General features: G+C 38.9%; 8 protein-coding genes across 10 annotated transcripts; 4 read left to right on the forward strand and 4 right to left on the reverse strand.

The window, feature by feature from the left end:
* Positions 1-6: 6 nt before the first annotated feature.
* On the reverse strand, positions 7-905 carry LOC126798858 (WEB family protein At2g17940). The gene has a single exon (XM_050525932.1). It carries the CDS (start codon positions 808-810, stop codon positions 52-54), a length of 759 nt encoding a protein of 252 aa, XP_050381889.1. The 5' UTR covers positions 811-905; the 3' UTR covers positions 7-51.
* A 560-nt stretch (positions 906-1,465) lies between these two features.
* On the reverse strand, positions 1,466-4,473 carry LOC126800668 (uridine kinase-like protein 5). The gene is made up of 14 exons (XM_050528066.1): positions 4,350-4,473; positions 4,152-4,243; positions 3,955-4,024; positions 3,743-3,858; positions 3,526-3,622; positions 3,221-3,300; positions 2,799-2,993; positions 2,589-2,672; positions 2,441-2,501; positions 2,245-2,305; positions 2,040-2,133; positions 1,894-1,966; positions 1,740-1,822; positions 1,466-1,663 (listed from the first exon to the last, which is right to left on the reverse strand). Exons 1-14 carry the CDS (start codon positions 4,471-4,473, stop codon positions 1,466-1,468), a joined length of 1,428 nt encoding a protein of 475 aa, XP_050384023.1.
* A 349-nt stretch (positions 4,474-4,822) lies between these two features.
* LOC126800667 (probable methyltransferase PMT9) lies at positions 4,823-7,874 on the reverse strand. Its single transcript, XM_050528064.1, has 8 exons — positions 7,629-7,874; positions 7,368-7,532; positions 7,090-7,272; positions 6,378-6,972; positions 6,183-6,295; positions 5,873-6,093; positions 5,383-5,724; positions 4,823-5,189 (listed from the first exon to the last, which is right to left on the reverse strand). The coding sequence occupies exons 1-7, from the start codon at positions 7,824-7,826 to the stop codon at positions 5,409-5,411; spliced, it is 1,791 nt and encodes a 596-aa protein (XP_050384021.1). The 5' UTR covers positions 7,827-7,874; the 3' UTR covers positions 4,823-5,189; positions 5,383-5,408.
* Positions 7,875-9,377: 1,503 nt separating this feature from the next.
* LOC126800868 (E3 ubiquitin-protein ligase RGLG2) lies at positions 9,378-13,347 on the forward strand. 3 transcript variants are annotated; one of them, XM_050528287.1, is made up of 12 exons: positions 9,378-9,538; positions 9,882-10,248; positions 10,344-10,428; positions 10,515-10,655; positions 10,748-10,861; positions 10,957-11,054; positions 11,641-11,720; positions 11,811-11,916; positions 12,034-12,161; positions 12,262-12,505; positions 12,936-12,992; positions 13,081-13,347. In XM_050528287.1, the coding sequence occupies exons 2-12, from the start codon at positions 9,934-9,936 to the stop codon at positions 13,159-13,161; spliced, it is 1,449 nt and encodes a 482-aa protein (XP_050384244.1). In that variant the 5' UTR covers positions 9,378-9,538; positions 9,882-9,933; the 3' UTR covers positions 13,162-13,347. The 3 variants fall into 3 exon arrangements, with proteins under 3 accessions (XP_050384244.1, XP_050384246.1, XP_050384247.1); XM_050528289.1 differs by having other exon boundaries at positions 9,425-9,538; positions 9,894-10,248; XM_050528290.1 differs by having other exon boundaries at positions 9,480-9,538; positions 10,075-10,248.
* Positions 13,348-14,285: 938 nt separating this feature from the next.
* Positions 14,286-15,348, forward strand: LOC126799901 (uncharacterized). Its single transcript, XM_050527163.1, has one exon. The coding sequence runs from the start codon at positions 14,614-14,616 to the stop codon at positions 15,160-15,162; it is 549 nt and encodes a 182-aa protein (XP_050383120.1). The 5' UTR covers positions 14,286-14,613; the 3' UTR covers positions 15,163-15,348.
* A 1,458-nt stretch (positions 15,349-16,806) lies between these two features.
* On the forward strand, positions 16,807-20,941 carry LOC126798461 (pentatricopeptide repeat-containing protein At4g35850, mitochondrial). Its single transcript, XM_050525441.1, has 11 exons — positions 16,807-17,217; positions 17,331-17,396; positions 17,502-17,599; positions 17,707-17,824; positions 17,912-18,118; positions 18,628-18,704; positions 18,892-18,985; positions 19,447-19,512; positions 19,614-19,691; positions 19,850-19,951; positions 20,552-20,941. The coding sequence occupies exons 1-11, from the start codon at positions 16,864-16,866 to the stop codon at positions 20,645-20,647; spliced, it is 1,356 nt and encodes a 451-aa protein (XP_050381398.1). The 5' UTR covers positions 16,807-16,863; the 3' UTR covers positions 20,648-20,941.
* An 869-nt stretch (positions 20,942-21,810) lies between these two features.
* LOC126799501 (pre-rRNA-processing protein ESF2) lies at positions 21,811-23,563 on the forward strand. Its single transcript, XM_050526713.1, has 6 exons — positions 21,811-22,123; positions 22,222-22,289; positions 22,393-22,482; positions 22,579-22,709; positions 23,052-23,201; positions 23,286-23,563. Exons 1-6 carry the CDS (start codon positions 21,912-21,914, stop codon positions 23,301-23,303), a joined length of 669 nt encoding a protein of 222 aa, XP_050382670.1. The 5' UTR covers positions 21,811-21,911; the 3' UTR covers positions 23,304-23,563.
* A 119-nt stretch (positions 23,564-23,682) lies between these two features.
* Positions 23,683-25,483, reverse strand: LOC126798466 (ras-related protein RABB1b). Its single transcript, XM_050525446.1, has 6 exons — positions 25,347-25,483; positions 25,105-25,244; positions 24,845-24,927; positions 24,334-24,538; positions 24,157-24,225; positions 23,683-24,037 (listed from the first exon to the last, which is right to left on the reverse strand). The coding sequence occupies exons 1-6, from the start codon at positions 25,390-25,392 to the stop codon at positions 23,945-23,947; spliced, it is 636 nt and encodes a 211-aa protein (XP_050381403.1). The 5' UTR covers positions 25,393-25,483; the 3' UTR covers positions 23,683-23,944.
* Between the last annotated feature and the right edge of the window lie 522 nt (positions 25,484-26,005).

The following is a 26,005-nucleotide window of genomic DNA, read 5'->3' on the forward strand; positions in this document are numbered from 1 at the left end:
CAGAAATCAGGTAAAGTTGCAAATGATATTTTTGTTGATATTTACCCATGCTCAATAATAGAGTTTTGGAGACGAATAGAGATGGTCATGGAGGGGAGTGGAAGACCCCTTTTTCCAAGAAAACAAGTCCTGCAGAAGAGGAACAATAGGTTTTTTCTTCATCATCTTATTATTCCTCTCTCTTTTGCCTCCGCTCCCATAGCCATATTGCTTCTCATGTTGAGCACCAATGCTCAACATCTGAGCCAAAGATGTAGAGTCCTCCATCCTGATCATCGACCACTGGTCCATCTTAACATTCCTCTCTGCTTCCTCCGAATTTGTTCTCATGGAACTGATAACATGGTGATTACTACTATCCGCTGCCTTAGCTGCTGCAGCGGCCTCAGCCTGAGCCAACTTGGACATGTTCTTGTGAAGCTCTGCATTCAAGGTTGCCAATGCCACCTCAGTTTCGGACTCTCTCTCCTTGAGCAACTTCAACTCCACCTTGGTTTGTTCAAGCTCAGCCTCAAGTTTCTTGAGACTATCCAAAACATGATCACTTTCATCACTTTGTGGATCAGCACTAGTACTTGGTGAAGTGACAAACTTGTTCCTTGATGAAATTATTTCCGTTTCTTCCTTGGTGTAAGGTGGAAGCAGCTGCGGTGGTTTAGGGGATGGTGATGGTGAAAAGAACTCTCCGAGGAGAAGCCGCTCTCCGAAGACGGCAACAGCTTCCTTGACGGAGCTGAAGGCCCGAGAAGTGTCAACATTGGCGCGGTAATCATGTTGTACTGGAACGACTTGAAGATTTTGGGTCTCCATTGAAAGAATTGAAGGTAGGAGACAGAATGTGGTTAGAGGTGTGAATATATTTGATACATGATTGGGGTCGGGTTTGGTTATTTCTTCGCTTGCACTTCAAGTGTACGGTTCATCAGTGGGAGACTTGGTTTCAATGTCAAGACAATTAAGAGTGTGACATGAACTAAGGTGGATGAATATGACCACATAACAACTTGGTCTGTATAATTAGTATATGCCAAAGTGTCAAACACCATTTTTTTAAGGCTTTAAGCCACTCAGTGACAGAGGGTTGATGACTTAGATTTCGGAATATTATTTGATTGATTGATAGGATAACATGTCAACAAAATTAAGACGCATCTTAGGCTAATACAATCCATTATTGAAATGGTATGAAGTTGCTTACTAACAAACAATGGTATGTCAAGAATTAGTGCATTTGATTCGAGGCTTACAGTCATCGATAACAAAATCTCTTTTTAGAATGTCACATTGAAGCACTACTCTTCTGTTCTTACACTACGAGAACAGAAGGCATTTATTTAGGTGTCACCTTGCAATTCCTTTGCGGAGTGGATATATGTACATGGATAGCTAGAACATATGTATATATGGTTGAACATGATCTTAGCAATTACAAAACCTGAGACACTGGGAATGAACTAGAAGGCATTTATTTAGGTGACTTTGAGCTTGAACTAGAAGTTGAACCAGAACCGGCCTCATTACTATCTGTCCCAAAATAACGATCACCAAACTCTCCCATGCCTGGGATCACACGCAAATCCTCGTTCAAAGATAAGTCGATCTCCGATGTAACAAGTTTCAGCATTGGAAATCTCTTGCATACCGCATGGATTCCCTCCGGTGCCTGCATGAAAGGATTTGTTTCATACACTACCACAAAATAGGAATTTCCATGGAACATGATCAGAGTGATTACTCACTGCTATGAGGTTAAGGAAGATGATGTTGGATTCTGGTACTCCCTTACTGAGTAGCAGAGATATAGCTTTGATGGCCGAGTTCCCTAACAATTCAGAGATTTAGATAACTTCATATGCTGCTTGAAAATTAGATGATAGGTGTTTTTTCTCAAACCTGAAGAGAGAACAGGATCGAGGAATAGTACTTGCCGGCTTGAGATGTCTTTCGGTAGCTTCTCATAGATCAACTGCAGCAACACACATTGTAAGGACATTGAACATACAAAGAGAGATGTGACAGAAAGATTATCTAACACAAACCTGTCGACCATTGTTACCCTCTCCGTGGATGAGGATCTTTCCGATTTTTATTCCCTTACAACATGCTCTAAGTGCATTCTCCATGCTTTCTCCACTGATATTAGAAGATCAAGCACAATCTTAGGAAATGTGTCTATCATTACTGGTTTTGGGTTAGCTCTTGTGCATAAGATATCTATCATCAGAAGCACAATAAGAAACATACCTTCTAATAACTGAAACACCGCACAGCCTTCTACAGAAAACAACTCCACTGTATATAGATCCTGCAACAGATAACAACAATTACTTGTAATGATTATTAAGTTACGAGTTTTCGTCTGAGGTCCTCTATGAGTATAACAAGGTGGTGACAGATGAGAACAAGTTTTGATGGCTTGGAACTGAATGCTGAGCTATACCTGTTGGGGTAGTAATTTGTTGTTCATGGAAGGGAAGATGACCTAGCCCATGCTCCACAACCTGAAAGTTTGGCGCAAGGTGCACAGAAGTTTAGAATATAATGTTTATCAATACTCTAGTATTGTGTGTATGCAACACTAGTTATACCAAGCGAATAAGTCGGTCCGAGTAAAATACAAAGTCATGCTTTGTTGTTTCGGCATCACGGATTAATGTATGCATTCCTCGTATCTGAACCAAACCAAAGAAGTAGCAGTCAAAATGCAAAGATTTCACTTATACATTCAAACATGATTGAGCAGTTCAAAGACATAAATATATTTAGTGGTGTTGGGTTAACAAAGCTATGAATGCTACCTGAAATGTGGAAAAGATGAGGAAAAGATTTGGATAAATTTTACACAGATCATGTTGGCCAAGCTTGGTCTGAATATGTTGTACTATCAAGTCAATTGCAACATCATTATCTCCACCTCGAGGTATGATTATATCTGCATACTTTTTCGAGGGCAGTATGAATTCATCAAAACTAGGCTTCACGAATTTGGTATACTGCAAAATTTTCATCAAGAAGTAGGCCAAAGATATTAGATTATGTCATTTTAAAACAATGTCAGGAGAAAAAGAGCTAGAGCAAACATTGTAGACTTCATAAAATTTAAGACTGCATGGAAGCTACTATGTGATCAGTTCTCTGCAGTGCTGCGATGAGTAGTCGAGTAGATTAACAACATTAGCATTCAAGATAGTTAGAAAAGTACAGGAGAAATCTAACTAACTTGTTCAAGCACATTCTGTATATTTCTGCCTCTTTCGACAGTATCACGTTGAATTCTCCTTGAGAGCCGTAAATCAGAGTCTGCACTGGTGTAGGATATAGTTTTGGATAAGTGACCATACAAGATCAAGAGGCAAATACAAGAAAGCTCAAGGTCTCCAGTCATGAAGTTATAAGCAAGTTCTTCACATTTAAAATTGAGTGATCAATGTGCAACTTTCTGTGTGGTACACCATAGTCAATGGTGTTGAAGGATTTTCTTTATAATCAATGATTCACATTCAAGAACAAATAGACAAAGATAACCTGTGTCGACAAAGATCTTCATGTTCATGAGATCACGGACACGAGGATCATGAAGAACAAGTATTCCTTCTAAGATGATAATGTCTGAGGGCTTAACCTGTAATTGATCAGCAATGTTGCAAAACATTTTGATCAATTATTCATGGTTACATTCCAATGTGGCTAAAACAAACACTATGAACTTGATTGGATTCTAACTGCAGATCATATTCACTACCTGTCGAGCCGGTTCTATGCTTTGATGGGTCTTAAAATCATAGTTTGGGATGCTAACTGCCTGTCCAAGCTTTAACTTCTCCATACAAGAAAGCAACAACTCCGTATCAAAGGCCTCTGGAGAAGACAACACGAAAATAAAATCGATGCAGATGATGGTAGTGGTAAAATATTCAGATGAAGTCAAACATTGCGGGTTAATTAATCATTTACCGGGATGGTCAAAGTTGTATTCATGCACCTTCTTCAACTTCTCCTCATTCAAGGAGTGATAAAATGAATCCTTGACATAGGAAGCACAAGAAATCATAATTACAGCCACCAAGAAAACCTACCTCCTCCGATTTATCACATTGTGTAAACTCAAATAACCCCAAAATTTGAAATCAAATTAGTGTAACAAAGATTACTTGATTTACTAAAACAACTCGTTGATCACGTAGTTGAGAGATGATCAAATTGCACACTGTGGTTTTTCCAGATGCAGTGCCTCCAGCAACACCTAAACAACACAAATATATGTGACATAATCAGCATTTTAAGAACATTATGGTAAAGATTCAATAACCACGTATATTTGGTATTAGGGTTTTGATGAGTATAGTTACCAATGAAGAAGGATTGCTTAGTTGGGGCTTTGGAACTAGAGGAGGTTGATCCATTGTTAGATTGGAGAGAAAGATGATGTTTGATGCCAATGCTCAATGAAGAAGCCACATCTTCAGAATCCATTGCTTGCTATGATGAAGCTCGATTGTCTGTCTTCGTAGTCTATAAAGCTTTTTGGCAATGCCCCTAATCCTATGGAATTGGAAAGCCTGAAATGGAAAAGTGGAAAATGGAATTGCTACGATATTAGCGGGAACAGAACGACGCATGTCTCGTGTCTTTCCCATGTGGAGACTATTGTTCTAACATGTTTGGTTTTGCCTCCAACAAACACTACTCTCCTGCTTAGCTTGCTACAATGTTTCGATTTCGGGCATGTTGGGGATTGTTCATCACAAGACTCGAGAGCATTAGCGCAGGTATTGTGAATGACTTTGTCATAGTATAGATCAAATGAAGATCATAAATCATTGATCCAAAATCATATATGTACTCATTCTTAACCACAATTTTGACAAAATGTCTTGTACATAAGGGTTATTCTATAATGAAATGAATGTAAAAGAGTAATTGTAATCAAAAGTGAACATCTCAATTCCAATTGGGTACTTTGGACAGTTGAAAATAGTTACAGAAAACAAAAGTTCCCTGGTCCTGGCTAAGCAAGCTTTTCGATAATCGATTGTGCTCTCTCTTCACTCCCAAAGAAATCACATCTGCGGCCTTCAGTGGTGATGAACATCTGCTGAAGGCATCACATTGTTGCCTTTCACATATTAGTACATTCTCTTTTTCATCATCTGAGGTGAGTTAAACTCAAAGATTGTATTGCAGCGGGCCTGCATCATAAAGCAATGTCAAGATTCTCATATACAGCAGTGGAATTTGAAGTACACAACAAATACGGGCAATAATAATGATTTAACAGATTTTTACTTCAATGATTGGAGTTCAATTGCATGCAGAAAAACTTGCTAGCATTAAGAAGTCCACAAAACCAATTTTAATATGAGGAAAAAATAGGGCATATACCTGAAAGTCTGAAACTCATGGCCAAATCACATTGATGTATGCTCCTCATCCCACAACTTTTTTCTTGCAATCAAAACTCTCTCTTCACCTGAGGAAAGAGCATCAACTCGTGGTTCAACTTCTGACAACCAGTCATCCCACTTCAAGGCAGTCACAAACTTTCGGATGTAGTTAATAACAGAGGGTTTGTCTCTTATGATGACAAACCCATTGGGTCTCAATATCCTATCCATTTCAATCAATAGATCCTCTGTACTGCATCCACGTTCCTCAATATTTGAAAATACTGCCCATGCATGTAGAAGATCATATGTACGTGGGTACGTGGAAAACGCTTCACACCTATAATATACAGTGAGGACAAACAGTCAGGGAAAGTAACCAAATTTGGAATGTCAAATTTCAACAGAGCAACCACTTTTATGTAGAAATCATAGATTCACAGATCAGTTCCAAACACATAACTGATAGAAGTGAAAGGAATGTGTACCAGTCATGAATAGTTCCAATCAATCCTCGATCATAAACAATCTTTAAATTGGCAGAAACATGGACAGGAGCAACGTTCATTACCCATACATCTTTTCCATTCAAGGCAGTAGCAAATCCACCAAGGTGTGAGTTCATATCCATGACATTTCTGAATGAATTTCTCTCGATAACAGACTTCATCTGCTTCCAGTATTCAATGACTCTATAATGCCATATGATCTGTATCACAGGGATTTCATAGGTACTCATTTAACAGATCAATAAAAGATAACATCGAAAAGAGTTAAGCTTGTGATCAGGAATCTTACACTGTCCTCTTTGAATTCTTCAGGACTGACACCAATTTCCTCCAGGCGAGGGGGTGCTGCTTTAAGCCTCTGAGGCCAAGGGGCAAGTTTGCTTCCTCTTTCCCTATGCACCTCTGTATTGTAATTTAATAGTGAGAAAATCTAGATGGTGAAAGTCGAAAGAAACAACAGTGGTCATATTATTAACCTACTTACTCGCAGAGTATTGAGAAATGCAGGCCTTCATGGTCACATTCCAACTTGCATCTGGGTCATCATCAGAATTGCACAGAGGGGGCTGGGTCCAAGAATCTCTCTTCAAGTAACAACTATTAGACAGTGGCTTGGCCCATACTACACTCTGATCTTTCTTGGCTACAACTCTCCAGCACATTCTTTTTGTAAGATCAGACATAGCACTCCAGATCCTCTGATTTTCAGGGTCATGTGCATATGCTTCAGGAGAAGTGTACACAAAATACCCTCCAGGTCTCAGTACTCTGTCAAGCTCTAATAAGAGAATTCCATCTCTTTGAAGCCAATCTATCCGGCAGCGTGAGCAATGCGCCAGCTCAAACGATCTGCTTGGATAAGTAAGTCTTTTTGTACCCAAAATACCAAGAGTTGATGGAATCCCCCTCTCTAACGCAAACTGTATCTGATTCTCATGCACATCATTAGGAGCCAGTGACATGGCAATGACATGATGCGAAAGAAGATACGCCCCAAAACTCGCAACCCCACAACCGACATCAAGCACATTGCGAATATTTCCACCATTGTTGAATCTAGAGTCATTAAACTTAAGCATCTACACCAATAATAAACCATAGCTTAGGAGCGATCTTATCAAAGAACCATCACATTCACTAGCATCATACACAATATAAACGGTAACTAAAAAGTCATTAAATCAGCGCAAACGTACTTTGGAAAGAGCAACAATGTACTTATCGGCTCCATTATGGAAATGCGTCCCTCCGCCGGGGAAATTGATCTTGTCACCATTCACAACCATCCAATTCTGATCCGACTTCTCTTGCGCAAGCGACGTGTGGGGGATGTTGGCCTTCCACACCTCATCCCTACTCGCCGGCCACCTCACCGGGACCTGAAAAAAAAATCCTACAAATGAGTTCATCAAAACTACTAATACCAACCAAACCCAAAACTAAACAAGGATGCAAAATGTGCAACCAATCAAACCTTGTATCCAAACGGCGGCGGGATGAGGCAATTGAAGCGGCGCTGCGGCGGTGGACAATGCCTTTCGTAATGCTCCATGAGCGTCAAATTGAGCTTCAGTTTCAGCTGGTAATGTTGGCTTCTGTCCAGACACGGTATCAGCTCCGAGAATTGGACATCACAAATCTGTTAGGATATTCGAAACCGGCATTAAATTAGCGAAACCCTAATTGACGTCGGCGAATTCCGAATGAGAGAGAAGGAAGGAAGGATTAGAAGTACCGGAATGCTTTTGAGGGGCTGGGCCTCGCGGAGAAGACGGGGGAGGGGCCCACCGAAAGCGTCTTCGTCGTCGGAGAGGCGGGAGCCGGGGCCGAAGGACCAGCCGTAGTAGAAACAGAGGAGGCCGAGGCAGACGGTGAGGCCCAGCAGGGAGGACTTGAGCAGCTTCCGGAAGCTGACGTCATTCCTGTGCTTCATTGTTTGTTGTTTGTGGGTGGGTTGATGATTCGAGGACCCGACCCGAACCGACCCGAGGGGGTGGGGCTGAAACCCTAAGCCGGGGAGAGGAGGGAGATGGCCATGGACGGCGGAGCGCGGGAGAGGAAGGAAGAGATGGGCGGGGGTTAGAGTGAGGACGAGTGATAAGCTGTTAGTAGTACTCGTTCATCTGTGTGATTTGTAAATTTGGCAACAATTTGGGGGTAATAAGGTCATTTTATTAAAGGCCTGATTGCGTGTAACTGTTTTTCTTTGTATTATTCGTTTGTTTGTAACTTTGGTCAGTTTGGTGGGGCTATAGTAATTTGGAAAATGATTTGGGTGTATTAGTAATTTAGTATTGTAGATTTTTGTAATGCATGATTCCATCATTGTTTTTTGCATGTATAAATAATCATGGTGATATAGTCTGCCAATGTCACATAGAGTTTGCTAATTTTGTATTTTTTTTAGTATATGTTTCATTAGGAAAAAAAATAGTTAGAAGAGGGTGGGTGAAAGATAAACTTATTTGTTTTTCCTTACATTCATTTATTTGTTTCATTGTGGTAATGATGTTTAAGATTTTGGAGGAAACTTAATATGAAATATAGACTCTATTAATTAATGGGCGTATCTTTTTAAAGTAGATTAAACATGAATATCCACACGAATTGGAATCATTTGTCAAAGTAATTTGGTTGAAGTTGTTCATGTATATGAATATACCCACGAATTATAATATTTTATTTAAATACCCAGGTTGAAGTTGAATTGATTTATCAAGTAGGCTCATATTGATTTGGTTTTAAAAGTGTCTTGTTCTAATTTATATATAGAGTATAGACACATACGTTTTACAACAAACCGTAACTAAGTTATGAGTATATATTAGTGAATTTTCTGCTGTTTTAAAACTTAGCTTCTCAAATCAGATTTAAATTAGATTGTGATAGTAATCATGCTTGTAAGGAAAAGTTCATGTTCACGTTGTCAATTTTATATCTGACCTGACATAATGGTCGACTTGTAATGTTGTATCATCTAACATTTTTTTTTGATACAAAAAGTTTTAATAAGAGCTTGATTACGATATACCACTATCGTCAGGACATACCCATAATTTCAATTCTGGATGACTTACGACGGACACGTACCTGTCACACAACTCTCATGTATTGATTTCCGCAAGAGAATGTACATATCACGAGTTAACGAGACTTGCTGACAGCGGGGATCGAATATGTGTGGGTAATACCTGTCACACAACTCTCATGTATGGATTTCCGCAAGAGAATTTACATATCGCGAGTTAACGAGACTTACTGACAGCGGAGATCGAATATGTGTGGGTGATACACTTCAAGTCCGCCCTTACCAACTAAGCCAAACCTCATTATCCTCTAACATTTTTAAAAAGTTTAGAAAGAAAAAAAGAAAGAAGCAACCATCATGCGATTAGCCGGTTTGTCAAAACATTCATGTGACTCACATGATGTGAGCTTCACGTCTGTTTTCAATATCCCCCACTTTTGAAAAATAAGGAGAGATCGACATGAAAGGATTAGCACTTTCTTATTATTCTTCATAGAAAAACAGTCATCAATTATTGGATCCAGAATCTCACTGTAACTTGAAGAAGACTTTGGCTTGGGGAAAATATCCTGTTCATCAATGTTTCAGACACCTTCTTCTTCCTTAAACACTCCCAGGTACGATCTTCCTGCCTTCACTTTTGAATTTCACGTAGCCGTTGATTTCAGTTTGTTGGGTCATAATGCGTATCTGGGCCAGAAACTTCCCCATATCTGCTTACCTGATATGGCTAGTTCAACTCTGTTACGTTATCTCATCAAAAAAGAGAGAACTGTTCTCTTGAGTCGGCGGCTACACGACTAAGAAACCGGAGCCGTGTCAAACACCGCTTCTTTAGCTCATATGAAACTTCCTCGCTCTGTTTATATATGTATACACATGTATACACATATATAGAGCTTTTTGGGAATTCTGAATTCATCAGAGGGTTGATTTTGTTGTTGGGTTTTTGTTGGCTAGTGAAAATTGCAGGTGTTGATTATTTTGGTTGTGATTTGCATTGTGGGGAAATATGGGTGGGAGGAGTTCAAAGGATGACGGGGGTTTGAGGCGGAATAGTTATAGTTCGAGGTCTTCTTCTTCTTCTTGGGGTGGTGGTTATCCTCAAGTTCCATCGTATGCACCACCTCACCAATCCTATCCTCCACCGCAGTATTCATATTCACCGCCGCAGCAGGAAGAGAGCCAAGGATATGCACCCCAGCAGCAGCAGCCAGCATCTCCTCCTTCACAGTATTCCAGTCCTCCCCAGCCGGATTATGGCGGGAAGAGGAAGATGGACAGGAGGTATTCTAGGATTGCTGACAATTACAACTCCCTCGAGCAGGTATGTGATCTGTTAGCATTTGTGTAATTGTGTTGGTTTTTAATGAAGCTTGTTACAATGTTACTTAGTGTTAGGATGGTCTAATTATTTTGTAGGTGACTGAGGCTCTTGCGCGTGCTGGACTTGAGTCTTCCAATCTGATAGTTGGTATTGATTTCACTAAGAGCAATGAGTGGACAGGTGAGGCTTGTTTGCGCATCAAATGTATGGTTTGAGATGTAAATGTGGTGTGTGTTGGTTCTGACGTGGTTTTGTGAAATATGTAGGCAAGAACTCGTTTAACAGAAAAAGCTTGCATCACATTGGGGGTGGTCAGAATCCATATGAACATGCAATTACCATTATTGGGAAAACATTGGCTGCATTTGACGAGGATAACATCATTCCGTGTTATGGTTTTGGAGATGGTAATATATAAATTCTTAACTGGTATTCTGCTCCTCTGAGATTTTGTTTCTTTTGAGTGAGACTGAAAAGAACTGCTTCTGTTAATTGGCAGCATCAACTCATGATCAAGATGTTTTTAGTTTCTACCCAGATGATAGACATTGCAATGGATTTGAGGAAGTGTTGACTCGGTACAAGGAAATTGTTCCTACTCTTCGCCTTTCTGGTTTGCCTAATGACTCCTAGTATCTTTTTATTGCTTGAAGCAGTTACATTCTAGCTAAGCCGTCACTATACATTTATTCTTGTAAATTGTGGCAGGACCAACTTCATTTGCACCTATAATTGAAATGGCCGTGACTATTGTTGAGCAGAGTGGTGGACAATACCATGTCCTAGTGATAATTGCAGATGGACAGGTAGTTTTCCTTGTTTCTTTTATTTGCAATGCCACTTGAGTGACATACGTGCCGATCAAGCAATAACTTTGCCTATGTGTGTGACTTATGCACAAGTATTGAGCTGTTTTTTCATGAAATTGCAGTTTTCTAGTTTAAATTGATCTTAGGTACTTGTATAATAATAATCAGAGCAAAAAATTTTTTTCCTGCTGAGAAGTTATGTGTTAGGGTTTACAGTATGGAGTATGGACATATAAAGAGTCCAATTGTTTACTGATACCATGATATGAGTAACCAACTTGCACCAGCTCCCCTTCTTAGACTCGAATTCAGTGTTACCTTAGGTTGTTGGCATACATTCTGTAGTCATATGATTTCCTAGTATAAAGAAGCTATGATAACCCATGCTGTCCAGAATTTTTGCCTCAGTTGATCAGTAATGGAGTAGCACATAGGGTCATTTATTCTAGTAAATGTGGCATTGCCAGTTCTATGAAAGCTTTGAAGTGGCATTAATATTATTATAAATATTATAATTATTATAAGTTTTCACTTTTCACCTACATAGCATGATTACCATCTCATCAAATTGGTGATTTCTCAGGTAACCAGAAGTGTTGATACTGAGCGTGGCAAGCTAAGTCCACAGGAACAGAAGACAGTTGATGCAATAGTTGAAGCAAGGTTAGTGTACTACATTAGTACTTTTGTCATTTCTGTTTTTTTTTCTTTTAAATTATTATTTATCCACTCATCTCTGGTTTTTCATCACAGCAAGTTCCCTCTATCAATTATATTAGTTGGTGTTGGAGATGGGCCCTGGGACATGATGAAAGAGTTTGATGACAATATTCCTGCTCGGGCATTTGATAATTTTCAAGTGAGTGGTCAGCAATTAAATAGGTTTTTGTTCCAATTACCCATGATCTTCTATTATTTTGTTTCAAGAGTATTTTTAGATATAAATTTAATCACAAATTTCCTTTCTTGTCTTTAGTTTGTGAACTTTATGGAGATTATGTCAAAGAATGTGCCTTCTCTGCGAAAGGAGACTGAATTTGCTCTTGCAGCGTTGATGGAAATTCCGCCTCAGTATAAAGCGACAATAGAGCTTAATCTCCTAGGGTAACAGCATTCCCTATCTTTTTATTTTATTTTATTTCTAGAGGCTTTTGATTACTCTTGATGATTTTTATGTATTTATTTGCTTCTTTAAAACTGGTAGTGGTCGGAAGGGCAATTCTCCGCACAGGGTTCCTCTCCCACCACCTCTCTATGGTGCATCGTCTTTCCAGAGTTCGAAACCTTCATATGGTGCGTCGTCTTTCCAGAGTTCGAAACCTTCATATGGTGCTCCGTCTTTCAGCAAACCTTCTGCTGAGCCTAGTTTTCCTCCTTATTATGAAGACAACAGTTCATCCACTACAGCCACAGCTCCACCTGCTACCAGTTCTAGTTATGATAATCAGGTGTGCAAACATGGCTAACATCTGAAATTCAGTTTACCATGTTTATAACGAGGGATTAACTTGCATTCCTGAATAATTGCACATGTTACTTAGCTTATGGTTGTCTATAGTGATACTCTCTGTCTAGCACCACAACCAGAGAGAATGAAACAAGTTGACGCCGTTTGATTGCTAGTTGTAGAACTAAATCTATGTGGAGTTGTGCATACATGAGTTTTCACTGCACATATGTCTGTGTTTTACTTTTACTGCATGATTGTCCAACCAAGTAGTAGCTGTGTTTTGAGATCTAACTGTAAAATCATTTTGATGGAAGCTTTAAATCATTTTGTTTCTCTTGCCCGCCTATGCAATTTGTGCTGGTTCATACTGTGTCTAATTGTCCCGAGTTATGATGACTAAGATTAAGACTTTACATGGTTTTGAACAGGTTTGCCCCATCTGCCTTACAAATTCAAAAGACATGGCCTTTGGTTGTGGGCATCAGGTATTTTAATTTGAAACATTGATCTCTAAATAAGTGAACTCAACCCTGTATTGTCATATTTTTGCTTAAATGTCTTATGTTTTTGCAGACGTGTTGCGACTGCGGAGAAAATCTTCAGACGTGCCCGATATGCCGAAGCCCAATTCAGACCAGAATAAAACTCTATTAACAAGCTGCTGTTTCCGTATAAATCCGTCTCGTTAGTGAAGGCTGCTGACATTCTTTGATTTTATTTGTTCTTTTGGCGCTCAGTATATTCCTTGTAGTTCAATTCCTTCTTTAGACGTTCAGGGTGGTTAGGTTTTGCAGACTTTACAACTTGAGAAATGTCGCCACAATCTGTATATCCTTGTAATTGCTTGTCTTTTCTTCTTCTTTCTTCAGTGGTGATTGAATATATTGTTATTGCCTGTAGCATAAGCTTTACCAAGTGATTTGAAATAAATAATAGCAAGGATGAAACAGTAGGTGTGGTAATTTCAGAGGTGCATTACATATCGTCGGTGATCTACTTTGAAAGTTGAACCGAGAGCACATGAATGACATGCTGCACTTGACTCTGTTTCAATTTTTGCCAACTGGGGATGAAATGGCCATCCGATATATATAGAAAAGGAGGTTGATCTTGGGGCTACCTGTGGCTGATGCATGTGTGATGTGATTTGTTTGCCAAGTTCGGTCACCTGCACTGGTGTATTTGTTCTTTCATACGATGAATGACAATGAGTCATCGTCTATCTTTAGCTCCCGATTGATAAGCTTTCACTTCGTTTTCTTGGATTTATAGTTTGATGATGATGCTCACTAGACACCAACTTTTAGTTATTTTGTTTGCGAAAATATAACGATAGAAAAAGACACATTCGACGTGTTCTTGGCACTTGCTAATCGTTTTTCTACCATATGCCAAATTATTTTGTCTGCTTTCAGTTAGAGGTGCACATCCTCATTGATCGAGCTTATGGTGTCATCATCAGTTGAGAAAGCAACTAGGAATTGTAGTCTCTTATTAATCCCAAAGTTAGTGGCCTGTGCAACTAAGTTTCAAGCTTTACAGCATAGAAACATTGTTAAACATTTCAGTTAAGAGTTACAAATTCTCATAGATCGAGCTTCTAGTGTCGCCGTCAGTTGAGCTTATTAACCTGGCTAGAGATTGTGATCTCTAATCATGTCAAAGTGTGTGTTTGTGTGACCATAAACTCATGTCTGACATCTATCGCGACATGCTTAATCTCTAAAAAAAAATAACATAAAAACAAACGACACACACTTACATTCTTACAATGAACAAACAATGGCTAAAACCATTGAATTTTCATTATTAATCTACTTTCTATGTATTGGTTTAATGTGCTTGAAATACATGCATATTCAAAATGGTTGATAAGTCGCAATATTTTTGCACCTTCTCCGCCGCCACCAAGAAGGGAAGAACAATAATATGGACTCCCCAGCCAGCCTTGTTTGTTTCATTTAATGCAAACTTAATAGCTAACCATCTTCCTGAACCAACTTTGCCTTCTTTTCCATCACAATATTAACACCACATAACAACACTCATCCTCCACATTTCGTCACACACCCTTTTTAGCTACCAGCAATTACATCTCCGCTAGAAATGACGACCTCCTTCGCCGTGAGGCTCCCTTCATACCGGAGGCTGAAGCAGCGCCACGACGACGAAGATAATGGGTCTGAGGAGGATGGTTACTACGACTTCGAGAAGGAGAGGGTGGTGGTCGCGAAGCCGAGGAGTAGTTATACTAGCAGCAGTATGATCAGTTGGTACAAGCTCAAGTCTAAGCTGGCGCCGAGTGTAGGCCTGAGGAGGAGGAGGCTGAGGGTGAGGAGGAGAGTGGTAAGCTTGAGTAGGTTGTTGTTGCTGAGGAGGAAGCTCAAATTGGCTTACCGTCATCTCAGAGTTTTGTGCCGGAAAGTGGTCAAGAGATTCAAGGACGGGCAGTCTCATCTTGGCGATCTGTTTGCCGGGAACTATATGTTCTTGCAGATCGCTCCCTCGTCGTTGAAGTGCCTTGAAAACCGCCGGAGCTATCTCACCGGAGCAGTTGGGGGTCAGAAGCAACACCACCACCTCCACCACCTTCAGCTTCAGAGCTTCCCTAATTCGAGGACAACAGGGATGGGATATACCTTCCCCAGAAACTAATTATCATCGTTAGTATCTTTATTTTCGTCGAAATCAAAGTGCTTCTGCTTTGTTGAGTAGCTCTTTTGTCTGAAGCATAGCCAAACCTTAAGGTGCTGTGTTTGCTTCTTGTAGAAAAGTGCTTGTAACAACTCGGAAAGCATTATTAACTCTTTGTTTAAGAAATTAAGTTTTAGCATTACATCATTTACGTACGGAAGTACGTAGAACGATGAAGTTCATGATGCAATTTACGTATTCTCGTTTATAAGCATGTATAAGTGCTTTATTTAACATCATTATTAGATGGAACTCTTCACCATGCATCTAATATGTAACTAGCTAGATGATCGCACAGTGGAGATGAATGGTTTAGGCATTGTTAGGTTTACTATTTCAGTCAAATATAAGAGATCGATTTATATTGGTCGACAGATTAGACGAACTTATGATTAACACGTAAAATGAAATTAGTGGTGAAAGAATTGATGATGGGAAGGTTGTTGCACAATGATGAACGCCTAATTAAGACAAAAGCAGTTGGCAGGTGGGATCGAGTTGAGGTCGTGACCACTTGTGAAGTCAGTAATTCTAAGGTTGGGAAGTTCGGATCAGCAATTAATAGTATATACTAGCATTGAATTTCATTTTCAGGAAAAGTTTTATTTTCCAAAAAATGTGGGGAGGTAGTTTATTTACAAAACGTGGGATAGATCTTGCAGATAATTTCCATCAATATTATCTTTTTTCTCTTAAAATTTTACTTCAAAAAAATATGAGGAATGTAGTTTTTTTTTTGGTTAAGAGGAATGTAGTTAACTTGGGGATAAAAGTTACATGATGCATTGATGCATGATGGAAGTTATCACATTAGCATCTTTTTTCATATAAATTTATTTATGTATATTATTTTGCTATTTACTTTTATATCATTATTTATTTAAATTTGAATTCAATTAACATAGTGCGAGAGTATTAATATAAATTTTACAGATGTTTTGATTGACAAAGTTTGTTTGAGTTATTAATAGTATAGATATACGAACGTGTCATAATATATATTGACAGATGAAACAAGCCACCTTATTTTTGACTAGTGATTAATGTCATGTACTTATTTTTTGAATAATTGATATCCTTTATTGAATGTCATACATATACTTGTATATATAGTATGCTCTAAGCTAGGGTCTAAGCTTGAATAATGGATCTTAGGAGCAAGGTCCAACTGCAAAAAAATAGGTCGTTGATGAAAAGTAGTCATGGTCGGACGACGGGCAGCAAGGTTAGTATTATCGAGATTCATTTCGTTTGCGTATCTAATGAACGAAACTTTATTTGTCATTAACTTGAATGAAAAAGACAACAAATGTTACAACTTACAATTAGTTTAATCTACAATACAAAATCCCTCAAAAAAAAAAAGATCTTCAATACAAAACGTTTAAAATTTTGTAGCACTATAACATTACTACGAGTCTACGATTGTGCTTGAATGAAGAAAAAATAATGATATAATTCAATCAAAGGTGAGGATTTCATATAATAGGCTTAGTAAATGGGCCTCATGGATTGGGTTTAATTTCATAAATGATAGTCGCATCAAAACGGTGCGTTTTATCCACTTCGGCTTCGCTGAAATGAAAACAAAACGAAGTGCAAGGGTTTGGGACTCTATGAGGTTTTAGACAGAAAAACCCTTCACTCAGATTCATCAAAACCATGAGACTCCTCCGATCAGTTTCCGGCGCTCCTCACCGGTCGCTACTTCTCCGAGCCCTCGGCCGGCGGCAACTGTCATCTTCTCCGTCTCCGTCTCCGCCTCAGACGGAGGAGTACAAGAGGAGAAACTACGCGAACAATGTCGACGAGTACATCGGCGTCATCAACTCCATCAACGCTCAGAGAAGATTCCCTTACTTCCTCAGAGACGTCTACGACGACATGTCGCTCGACGGAGTCCAGCCGAACCGAGACACCTTCCACTCTCTCATTTTGGGCTCCGTCAAAGGGGCTAGGTTGCAGGAGGCCTTCTACTTCACGGAGCAGATGAAATCCATGGGCATGTTTCCTGATGTAAGGTTTCCTTTTGCTTTCGCTTTTCGATTAGTTTCGATTTTTCGTGTGATGAATTATTTATCACTTTGTGAATTGAATTGAATTTGTATTTTGAATTTCGAGGTGTGTAGGTCAATGTATACAACTTGCTGATTTCGCTTTGCGGAAAGTGCAAGAACTCGGAGCAGGCGATTCAGGTAGTGTGTTACGATTTGTGTTGAGCTGTTGTTTTTGTTTTCATAAGCATTTGGTTGTATAATGGAGGATTGATGATTTGTTTTTCGGTTTTTTGAATTGTGAAGATTTCTGAGGAAATGAAGAGGTATAAGGTGAAGCCGACGGCGCAGACCTTTGTGTGCCTCCTCAATGCCTGTGCAGCCGCTGGCCGTTTAGATCAAGTGTATGATTGCTACTTTTTGTGCTGTTATTGCTAACTGTTTTGGTTATGTAATGTGCATTTAGACCTAGGACTTCATTGGAATTAACAATGTGGGTCGGCATCTGCAGGTATGCGATCGTCCGTGACATGACCGCTGCTGGTCTAGGGTTAAACAAGTTTTGTTATGCGGGGCTTATTACTGCACTGAGGAACATGACACCATTGCCAGATGATTATGCTGCCAAAGTAAGTATTAAATTGTTGCCTCTGATTTGATTAACCTCTTAATTTGTTATTTGAAGTTCTCTAATATTCTGTTTTTTTGGGGGTAAGATTATAGAGTTTGTTGAGCGGTCAAAAGAGTGGTCATCGGTTGATGCTTCAGATGAAACTGCTGAAAATGTAATGTCAGGGGTGACAGAGGAGGAGCTGTATAACATACCAACAGCTGATTTTGTTCACAGACGTGGATATATAATGAGGCAACTAACTGTGTATCATGTTGCATTGCATGCTTGTGCGGACCTAAGAAATGTTGAGGTACTATTGTGTATCATTATAATATTCAGCTCAATTTTTGTTCAGAAAACAATTTATACTTTCTACCTGCCTTGTTTTCTTGGTGGTTCTTGTTGTTTTTTTTTCTAATTCTGGTGATTACTTACTTTTATGGTTATGTGGAATATCATGTATTATGTCTCTATGCATGGCATGCCAAACTTGCACGTTATTCTCGATCCTCCATTACATGGTTCTTGAGCTTTTGGAAAGTTGTCGCATCTCATGGGTTCATACTTCGTAAGGTTTTAGTTTGCTTTTATACAGACTGAAAAGTAGAAGGTCTGACACTTCCCTGTTTCAAATTTAACGTTGATTGCATTGCATTGCTGAGTTTATTGATAGTTACCACCTAAATTAGTATACTTGATATGATTACTTTTTCATTTTCTCCTGGCAAGGCTGGCATTAATATTGAATAATGCTCCTTGCTCAAATATAAAATACATCTGATTTTCACATTTTGTATTTCATTTGTTCACTGTTGCTAGTTGATGGAAGCTCTTTTGGACATGCTTGAAAAGAATGGGAAATTTCCTGATATCTATATTTTGATTCAAACTATGAGGTAAAGACTAGTTGACCAATTCTTTATAGTATGATTCACCTTTGTAGAAACAAGCAAACTCTTACGTTTATTTAATGAATTTATAAATGCCTTCGAGTTCGATTTGATTCATTAGTGACTTGGGTTTCAACATACATCAATCTATTTATGTGTTTAAATTCTTTACACTGCTGTCCTTTTAATTCAGATGCTATTTGAACTGTGGGAATATTGATCGTGGTTGGCAAATGTTTGATGATTATCTGAAGTCAGGGAGGCCTCCTGTAGCAGAACTATATCTAGTGAGTTCTGCAACAAGACAACATATCATTTCTTTGTATGCATAGTTCCATTGGTCCTGATGCTTAGACACATATCAAAAGTTTGACATAACATGCTCCGTTGTGCACAATATTCACTGCAGTCTATCACATTTATTGTTGATTCACTAATGTGAAACTTATGAGTCACATTTATCACTGTAACCCGTACAATATCTCCCCCTCGCAAATATTTTTAATAACGTGTCTTGTTTTCTGAAAAATTTAGTGAAAACATCTGTACCAGAAACAATTGTAATTTGCCATCTTTCCTGTCCACTAAATGTTGCAGTGTTGAAATGTACTGAGTTATTGGTTTGTGATTTAGGCTTAGTATATTCTGATTTTAGGTTTTAGAAATTTCTGCTCAACATGATAGTGTCTATTGTTCACTTTCGCAGACAATTTGATTGCTCTCAAATCTGGCATGTTATTTACTGTAGGTACTTGCAGAGGGCGCCATGATTGGATATACTCCCAAGGGAATGGAAGTCGCCCTTAAGGCATTGGTATGGTTGGGCAGTGGAAGTGCCTTAATCGGTATAGCATTTCTTAATATTTTAAATCATGGTCTCCTCCAGTACTTATTTGATGACCTTTTCCAATGCAGGAGGATATGAATTCTAGGAAATTTTTCTTTTACCCAAAACAAGGGTCTGATCTCCTCCTTGTAGCTGCCGGGGAAAAGGTGTGCCGTAAATTTCTTTTAACTTCAGAGTTCTTTTTATTACTGACATGTTTTCTCAAAAGGATAATAATGTTCTCTCTGTCATGTTTTATATGCAATTTCTTCTGGGTTTGAGTCTTTGGACCGTCTTACTATGAAACTTCCTTACTTTTTGGCAGACTGGAGGTTATACTACTGCAAACTATATATGGGATTTGATGCACTCTCGTAATACAATTCCTCTACTTCCCGCTGTAGAAGCTTATTACAATGGCTTGAAAGTGAGTCTCTTGCATTCGTTATCCCATCCCTGATTATATATGTCGTAAACCTGGCTTGTTTTTATATGAAAAATATATAACTGCCTTGGTCTAAGAGTCTTGTGTTGGTCTATGGTGTGTTCATGTTCTGGAATATGATCATACATACTTGCTAATGAATATCATTAAGAAATAATGAAAGTAAAAGAGATTTGAAATTTCCTGTCTTTTGATTCTGTGAATCCATCATGTATTTGAAGAAGATATTACAATTGCCATTCTACATATACCCTGATACTTGCACCATCTAACCACACGATTCAGAGCTATAATAGAGACACTGGGGAGTGGTTCACTTTAATACATTTAGAATAGAGTCCAGTGGTGTAGCTTCATATGTAGATTTTTTATATGTTTATGACCTGGGAATATCACAAGTGCTGTTAGAATAAATTTTAGGAATACTTGTCTTGGTTTTGCCGATATGATTTTGAGTTCATTACACTCGTGTTTTTGCATTCACTAAACTCGGCTTTTAAACGTTGCTTGTACATCAAAACGAGCAGGGTCTTTTCATTTGTGTCGTTTGTGACAATTGCTTCATTGTTCCTTTATTTGCAGGAGCGTGATATTCCTGCTGATGATCCACGGCTAGTACATGTTACGAAAACTTATGAAAAACTTTCTCCAAAATTCAGAGCAAGACGGCCAAATTAAGTGTGATGAAAGTCTCCAACACCGTTCCCATGATCTGTCGTCGTTGAACTGACATAATGACATTGGTTTTGTTTCAAAGGAAAGGGTCATTCTTCCGTGTTGGCTAAATTAACCTCGAGTCAGAGGTGTGGATACCTGTATGTTTAATCCTGGTGACTAAGATGGGCACCTCCTCCGGCAGAATGGAAATTCCTGACTAATTTCTATTCATTTTCTCGATGCCTCAATTTCAATGAATAGAATGGTTGAAGAGCAATCTGCTTCAAAACCTAATAATGTAGAATTGTTTTGTCTCGAGTTTAATTTTTTTGCTTTTAGCTGGGAAGGGCAATAACAGCAGCTACGTTTTTCTTCATGTTACCAGGCCGGTTTAGAGATCCCAAAAAGACTCTCTCCCTCGTTCTCTCTTTTTAGTACACCAAAAAAAAAAAAACCAGGCCGGTTATACCTTTATAGTCTCCTAATTTTCCTTAAAAATCTATTGTTGTGAAAGATAAATTAGGCTTATCAATTTTGTTTTCAAATTAACTGGTGCACATTATCATTTGGCTACTCTTTTCCAAGATCGATCCACAACCTTCTCTACTATCTCATTCGCTCTGTCATCTGTTCCTCTTTACAGTTTCGTCGAAGCTGTGTACACGTGTACATTAGTTTGTGTAATTCATGATACTGTAAATCTAGTCCGAACCTTGTATTGGGTATGATTACGCGTATTATACTTGAGTCCGCTATGCATGTGCATGAGATTTCGCAAATCTTAATCATTTTGACATCGTGTCCTTCTCTCTAGTTCAATGTGAATTTATATTTCGTAATCTCTACTATTATAAAGTCAGGCCCTTAAATACGGAAAATTCTAGTATACATCAATGTATGTTATATATCTCACATCCGATGATCGATATTGTTTTGTGAGTGAGGTCAGAAAAATAATATCCGCTGTCGGTACTGTTGGATATAGGATATATAACATACATCGATGTATAATAAATTAACCCCTCAAATGCTACCAAATTACGAATTGCAAAATTTACCCATTGTCATATAGTGCAAAGAACTTACAGAGAAAAATTACGAATACGCCGGGGTATACCTGACATTTGCCTAAGAAATTATATAAACACCTCGCACTCAATACTCCAGACTCCAGAGCTCTTTAATTTCTTCATCTTCATCCTCTCGTCTCGAGTTCACCATCGCCGCCGTCATCTTCTTTCTCTTCCAGCAATTCCGTGAACCAAGTCCTTGATAATCGTTGGCCATGGACCTGAGCAAGCCCAAAAAGAAGAAGCATGTGTCGCCCGGGGTGTGCTATCTGGGTAGGATCCCTCCTCGCATGGACCACAAGGTCGTTCGTCACTTGCTTTCTCCCTACGGCGAGCTCGATAAGATCTACCTTGTACCCAGAAACCCTTCTTCTTCTGCTCACCGTGACCGCCCCGGTAAACGCCAACTCCAGAGCTTTTCAGAAGGGTATGTTTGTCACATAACAACTGTGTGACATTGTGTTATTAATGGAACATGAACATTGAACATTGGATTCAATGGATTGTATTTGTTTGTAAGTGCAGGTGGGTTGAGTTTAAAGACAAAAGGGTTGCTAAGAGAGTTGCTGGAATGCTGAATGGTGAAAAAATAGGTAAGTAGTGATGACTTGAATTGTGTTTAATTTTTTTACAGCTGAATTGATGATGTGGGTGATAGCTTTTATCTCTAAGGTGTGGTTGTTTGGATCAGTATAGGTGGGAAGAAGAGGTCAGTTTTCTTCCATGATCTTTGGAACATCAAGTACTTGAGTAAGTTCAAGTGGGATGATCTTACAGGAGAAATAGGTACATAGATTTTTTTAATGATATGTTGTTTTGGATTGGTTTTCTTTGTTTTGGTCATTTGTGTAACTTGTGTTTGACATAATGCTTGTGTTGCAGCTTACAAGAACGCCGAGCGGGAGCAGAAGCTAGCATTGGAAATTTCTGCTGCGAAGAAGGAGCAGGAGTTTTACCTCTCTAAGGTTGACAAGTCTCGTAAGTTGAATGCCATAGAGGAAAGAATTAAGAAGGTATGGTGTCTGTATTGTAAATCAGCAGTGTCCTTTGAGTTATGGTTTCATTTTGAGACAAGGAGAGTGAACCCTTTACCAAATGGTACATTGCCATGCCATGCTTTCTCAATTGTAAATTGGCCGCAGTTAGCATTAGTAAAATTATGTATCTGCTTCATCAGTCTTCTGTTACTCGTGAATAGATTGTGTAGATTTGATACTTAGGCTCTCCTACACGTTAATAATTAGCTATAGAATCTGTGAAACTTGTGGCGCAATTGCTTGCATAATATCTATGCAGCATCGTTTTGCTTGATGTATAATTTTATAACTACATTCCATGACTTTTTGGTCTGACAGAAACGGAAGGTCCAGGAGGAGTCAGGAACTACTAATGATGTGCCTGTTGACCAGCCACTGAGAGTAGTTCGCGAGTTTCGACAGAAATCACCAGTTGCAGATGGTGCTGCAGAAAAGAAACCGTCAGTCTCTAGAGATCTATTGGCAGGGGTGAGCATCATTTTGATTTTGACAAAATCATATCATCTACATATATCTCACTGTCACTGAATACTTACTCCATATCATTTGTAGGTATTTGGTAGTTCTTAGTGCTCAACTGGAGGTGCTTGAAAGCCAAAATCCGAGGTGTTTTGGAATTGTGGAACTTGTTGTAGTCGCGCTTTATTATGGTTTTGGCATAGTTCAATTTTGGTTGTGAAGTAGGTTCTGTATCAGGATTACGAATGCCAGCATACAGTAAAAACTATCTGTAACGTTCCATTACTAATCACCATCTATTAATGTTCTTATCAAACACAACTACACAAGTCTTATGTGAACATCAGCAGCTTCACTTCTCAAAAGATTATTGTTTGGTTTCCACTTTGAATTTCACACAATTTAAGTCAAAATTTCTTATAGCACACAAATTTTACCTTCTGTCTTTGACAACAAAGTAATGTTAGACAGATATCTCCAATGCCATAAATTTCTTAAAACAAAATAATATATATTTCCTTGTGATCTTGAACAATAGAATAATGGATTTCTTTGAACAAACACTGTACAAAGTCGATCCCTGTTGAGACATACTTCAGAACTAAACGAGTCGAATAAAGCAGAATAGAATATAACCAAGAGCTTAAACCTATACATTCAACCTTTTCCCTATGTGGCACAAGGTATGTTCAAAAGCACATATCCTGGACATACATGTGACTAGAACAAAGGAATGAGTACAGAATCTCCAGTTAGCTGCAACATCCGCTTCTTTGAGCAACAGTTCCATCTCTTGCGCCCGATGGACCTTGGGGGCGTCCGTATCCAACCTTGATACCAGATGACTACAAACAACAAAACATTACTCAAGTAACCATCACAAGTATTAAGGCCACAAGAAGAGCTTAGAATTGACCCAACTCTTGAAGCCAACAATCTCTTTGACAAGTTACTTGAAAATTACCTCATTAGATACATCAAACACACCATCCTGGATATTCTGAAGAATCTTTGCGGCAGTCTTTATGAAGGCCTGATGGTTATGTTACTAAATCAGTTTAAACGGACTAGAGTGTAGTAATCAGCCACATATAAACACAAAAGAGGGGGGAAAGAAGAGTTTGTCTTCTTAATCTATCACCTCTTCAACATTTTGAGCAGTTCTTGCAGATGCCTCCAAGAATAAAAGTCCATTCTCCTTGGCAAATTGCTCCCCTTCCTCTTTGCTGACAGCCCTTCTATGAGCAAGATCACATTTGTTCCCAACGAGCATGATTGTCATGTTAGGATTTGCATGCTGCCGGGCATCCTCCAGCCAGCTCGCCAGATGATTAAACGTCTCCCTCCTACAGAAGAAAACAACTTTAGCAAGTATCCCGTCTTCAGTTTAAGCAGCTAAGCAACAACATGGGGCCAACATTTATATGGAACAGTCAAACTCAAATCCAATGTTAAGTTGATCACAAGCATATAACACATCCCAACATTTGAGTTGATCATCCTCAATTTACATAAGAATGACTCCCCTGTTAAGTTGCAACAAGAGAGAAATCGGGCATAAGAAATCAAATTGTAAATATCATCTAACAGTTTCTCCTACTCTCGCAGCGATTAAACCATTTATGTAACACACACAATTCTCTCCAACTCACCTGGTGATGTCATAAACCAGCAGTGCCCCTGCTGCTCCTCTGTAGTAGGATCTAGTAATGGACCTGAAAGACTCCTGCCCGGCCTGAAATAATCAAAACACAGCATATCAAATGTCTAAACTACTTCCTCCACATCCCTAAACACAACACAATCTAATCGAAAGCCGAAATACAATCAAACCTTTGTGCAACAACAACAACAACAACACTTAATACTTTATCAAACTGCAATTATGTTCCTTAACAACTCAATCACTTACAGTGTCCCAAATCTGGAGCTTGACGGGTCGGGTTTCAATGGTGACCATGCGAGCTCCGAACTCGACGCCGATGGTGAGATCATGAACCGGCTGGAACCGCTTGTCCGTGAATTGCAAAAGCAGGCACGATTTCCCGACACCTGTAAAAACCCAACCCCCACAAAATCCGGAAAGCTTTCGTCATCAATCAGCGAACATCAATTGTAGTTAAGTTTGGTTTCGAAATAGAGGAGGGATCATACCTGTGTCGCCGATGATGATGTACTTGAAGAGGTAGTCGTAAGACATGGCGCTCCGATGAAACGGTGTCGTGTTGGAGTTGGGGTTGGAGTTGGAGTGCTCTGCTCTCCTTCTTGTTCTTCTGGGCTTTGCTGGTTGCTTTTAGCTTTACCCGCCTCATTATTTTTGGTTATTTATATTATTATTATATAAAACTGATTTAGGATTTTAATAGTTTATTATTGTTATGATGATGGTGACGTATGAGTCACCGACATGATAACGTTTGCTTCGTTACTCTGATGAGGTTTCTACTCGGCAAATATCTCATATCTGATCGTCGATATTATTTTGTAAGTGTGATCTGAAAAATAATATTCGTTGTCAAACGTCAGATATAAGATGATGTATTGATGTATAGTAGATTAACCAACATTCTTTAATTTATACTATTTTTAGGGTTTATTATTTGTTTTGCGACTTTTGTCACATCTTGTTATTTCTTAGTGTTCTCAAACTGAGACAGAAGGAACAAGTTTGAAGTGATAAGGGGAGAGGCTTCAATTCAGGAAGAATCAAACTCCCCTAGCCAGTTTTAATTTGAGGGGATTACTGTTTATCACTTTGAGCTAGCTAAACCAAAGAGTCTTCGTAATAATATTGTTTCTCCAAAATGGTTGTA

Source organism: Argentina anserina, chromosome 6 (genome assembly GCF_933775445.1).
Source record: "Argentina anserina chromosome 6, drPotAnse1.1, whole genome shotgun sequence".
Classification (NCBI taxonomy): Eukaryota; Viridiplantae; Streptophyta; class Magnoliopsida; order Rosales; family Rosaceae; genus Argentina; species Argentina anserina.

Coding starts and splice junctions, on each gene's coding strand:
- LOC126799901 (XM_050527163.1), top strand. CDS start 14,614: ATGACGACCTCCTTCGCCGTGAGGCTCCCTTCATACCGGAGGCTGAAG.
- LOC126800868 (XM_050528287.1), top strand. CDS start 9,934: ATGGGTGGGAGGAGTTCAAAGGATGACGGGGGTTTGAGGCGGAATAGT. Junction 11,917..12,033: donor GGGCATTTGATAATTTTCAA/GTGAGTGGTCAG, acceptor TCTTGTCTTTAG/TTTGTGAACTTTATGGAGAT. Junction 12,993..13,080: donor CCTTTGGTTGTGGGCATCAG/GTATTTTAATTT, acceptor ATGTTTTTGCAG/ACGTGTTGCGACTGCGGAGA.
- LOC126798461 (XM_050525441.1), top strand. CDS start 16,864: ATGAGACTCCTCCGATCAGTTTCCGGCGCTCCTCACCGGTCGCTACTT. Junction 17,218..17,330: donor CCATGGGCATGTTTCCTGAT/GTAAGGTTTCCT, acceptor CGAGGTGTGTAG/GTCAATGTATACAACTTGCT. Junction 18,705..18,891: donor ATTTTGATTCAAACTATGAG/GTAAAGACTAGT, acceptor CTTTTAATTCAG/ATGCTATTTGAACTGTGGGA.
- LOC126800668 (XM_050528066.1), bottom strand. CDS start 4,473: ATGGATTCTGAAGATGTGGCTTCTTCATTGAGCATTGGCATCAAACAT. Junction 4,244..4,349: donor TAAGCAATCCTTCTTCATTG/GTAACTATACTC, acceptor TGTGTTGTTTAG/GTGTTGCTGGAGGCACTGCA. Junction 3,859..3,954: donor ATACAACTTTGACCATCCCG/GTAAATGATTAA, acceptor TGTCTTCTCCAG/AGGCCTTTGATACGGAGTTG.
- LOC126799501 (XM_050526713.1), top strand. CDS start 21,912: ATGGACCTGAGCAAGCCCAAAAAGAAGAAGCATGTGTCGCCCGGGGTG. Junction 22,124..22,221: donor CTCCAGAGCTTTTCAGAAGG/GTATGTTTGTCA, acceptor TTGTAAGTGCAG/GTGGGTTGAGTTTAAAGACA. Junction 22,290..22,392: donor GCTGAATGGTGAAAAAATAG/GTAAGTAGTGAT, acceptor GGATCAGTATAG/GTGGGAAGAAGAGGTCAGTT.
- LOC126800667 (XM_050528064.1), bottom strand. CDS start 7,826: ATGAAGCACAGGAATGACGTCAGCTTCCGGAAGCTGCTCAAGTCCTCC. Junction 6,973..7,089: donor ACATTGTTGCTCTTTCCAAA/GTACGTTTGCGC, acceptor TTATTGGTGTAG/ATGCTTAAGTTTAATGACTC. Junction 5,725..5,872: donor ATTGGAACTATTCATGACTG/GTACACATTCCT, acceptor TGTATATTATAG/GTGTGAAGCGTTTTCCACGT.
- LOC126798466 (XM_050525446.1), bottom strand. CDS start 25,392: ATGTCTTACGACTACCTCTTCAAGTACATCATCATCGGCGACACAG. Junction 25,245..25,346: donor CATCATCATCGGCGACACAG/GTATGATCCCTC, acceptor GGGTTTTTACAG/GTGTCGGGAAATCGTGCCTG. Junction 24,226..24,333: donor CTGCTCAAAATGTTGAAGAG/GTGATAGATTAA, acceptor CATAACCATCAG/GCCTTCATAAAGACTGCCGC.
- LOC126798858 (XM_050525932.1), bottom strand. CDS start 810: ATGGAGACCCAAAATCTTCAAGTCGTTCCAGTACAACATGATTACCGC.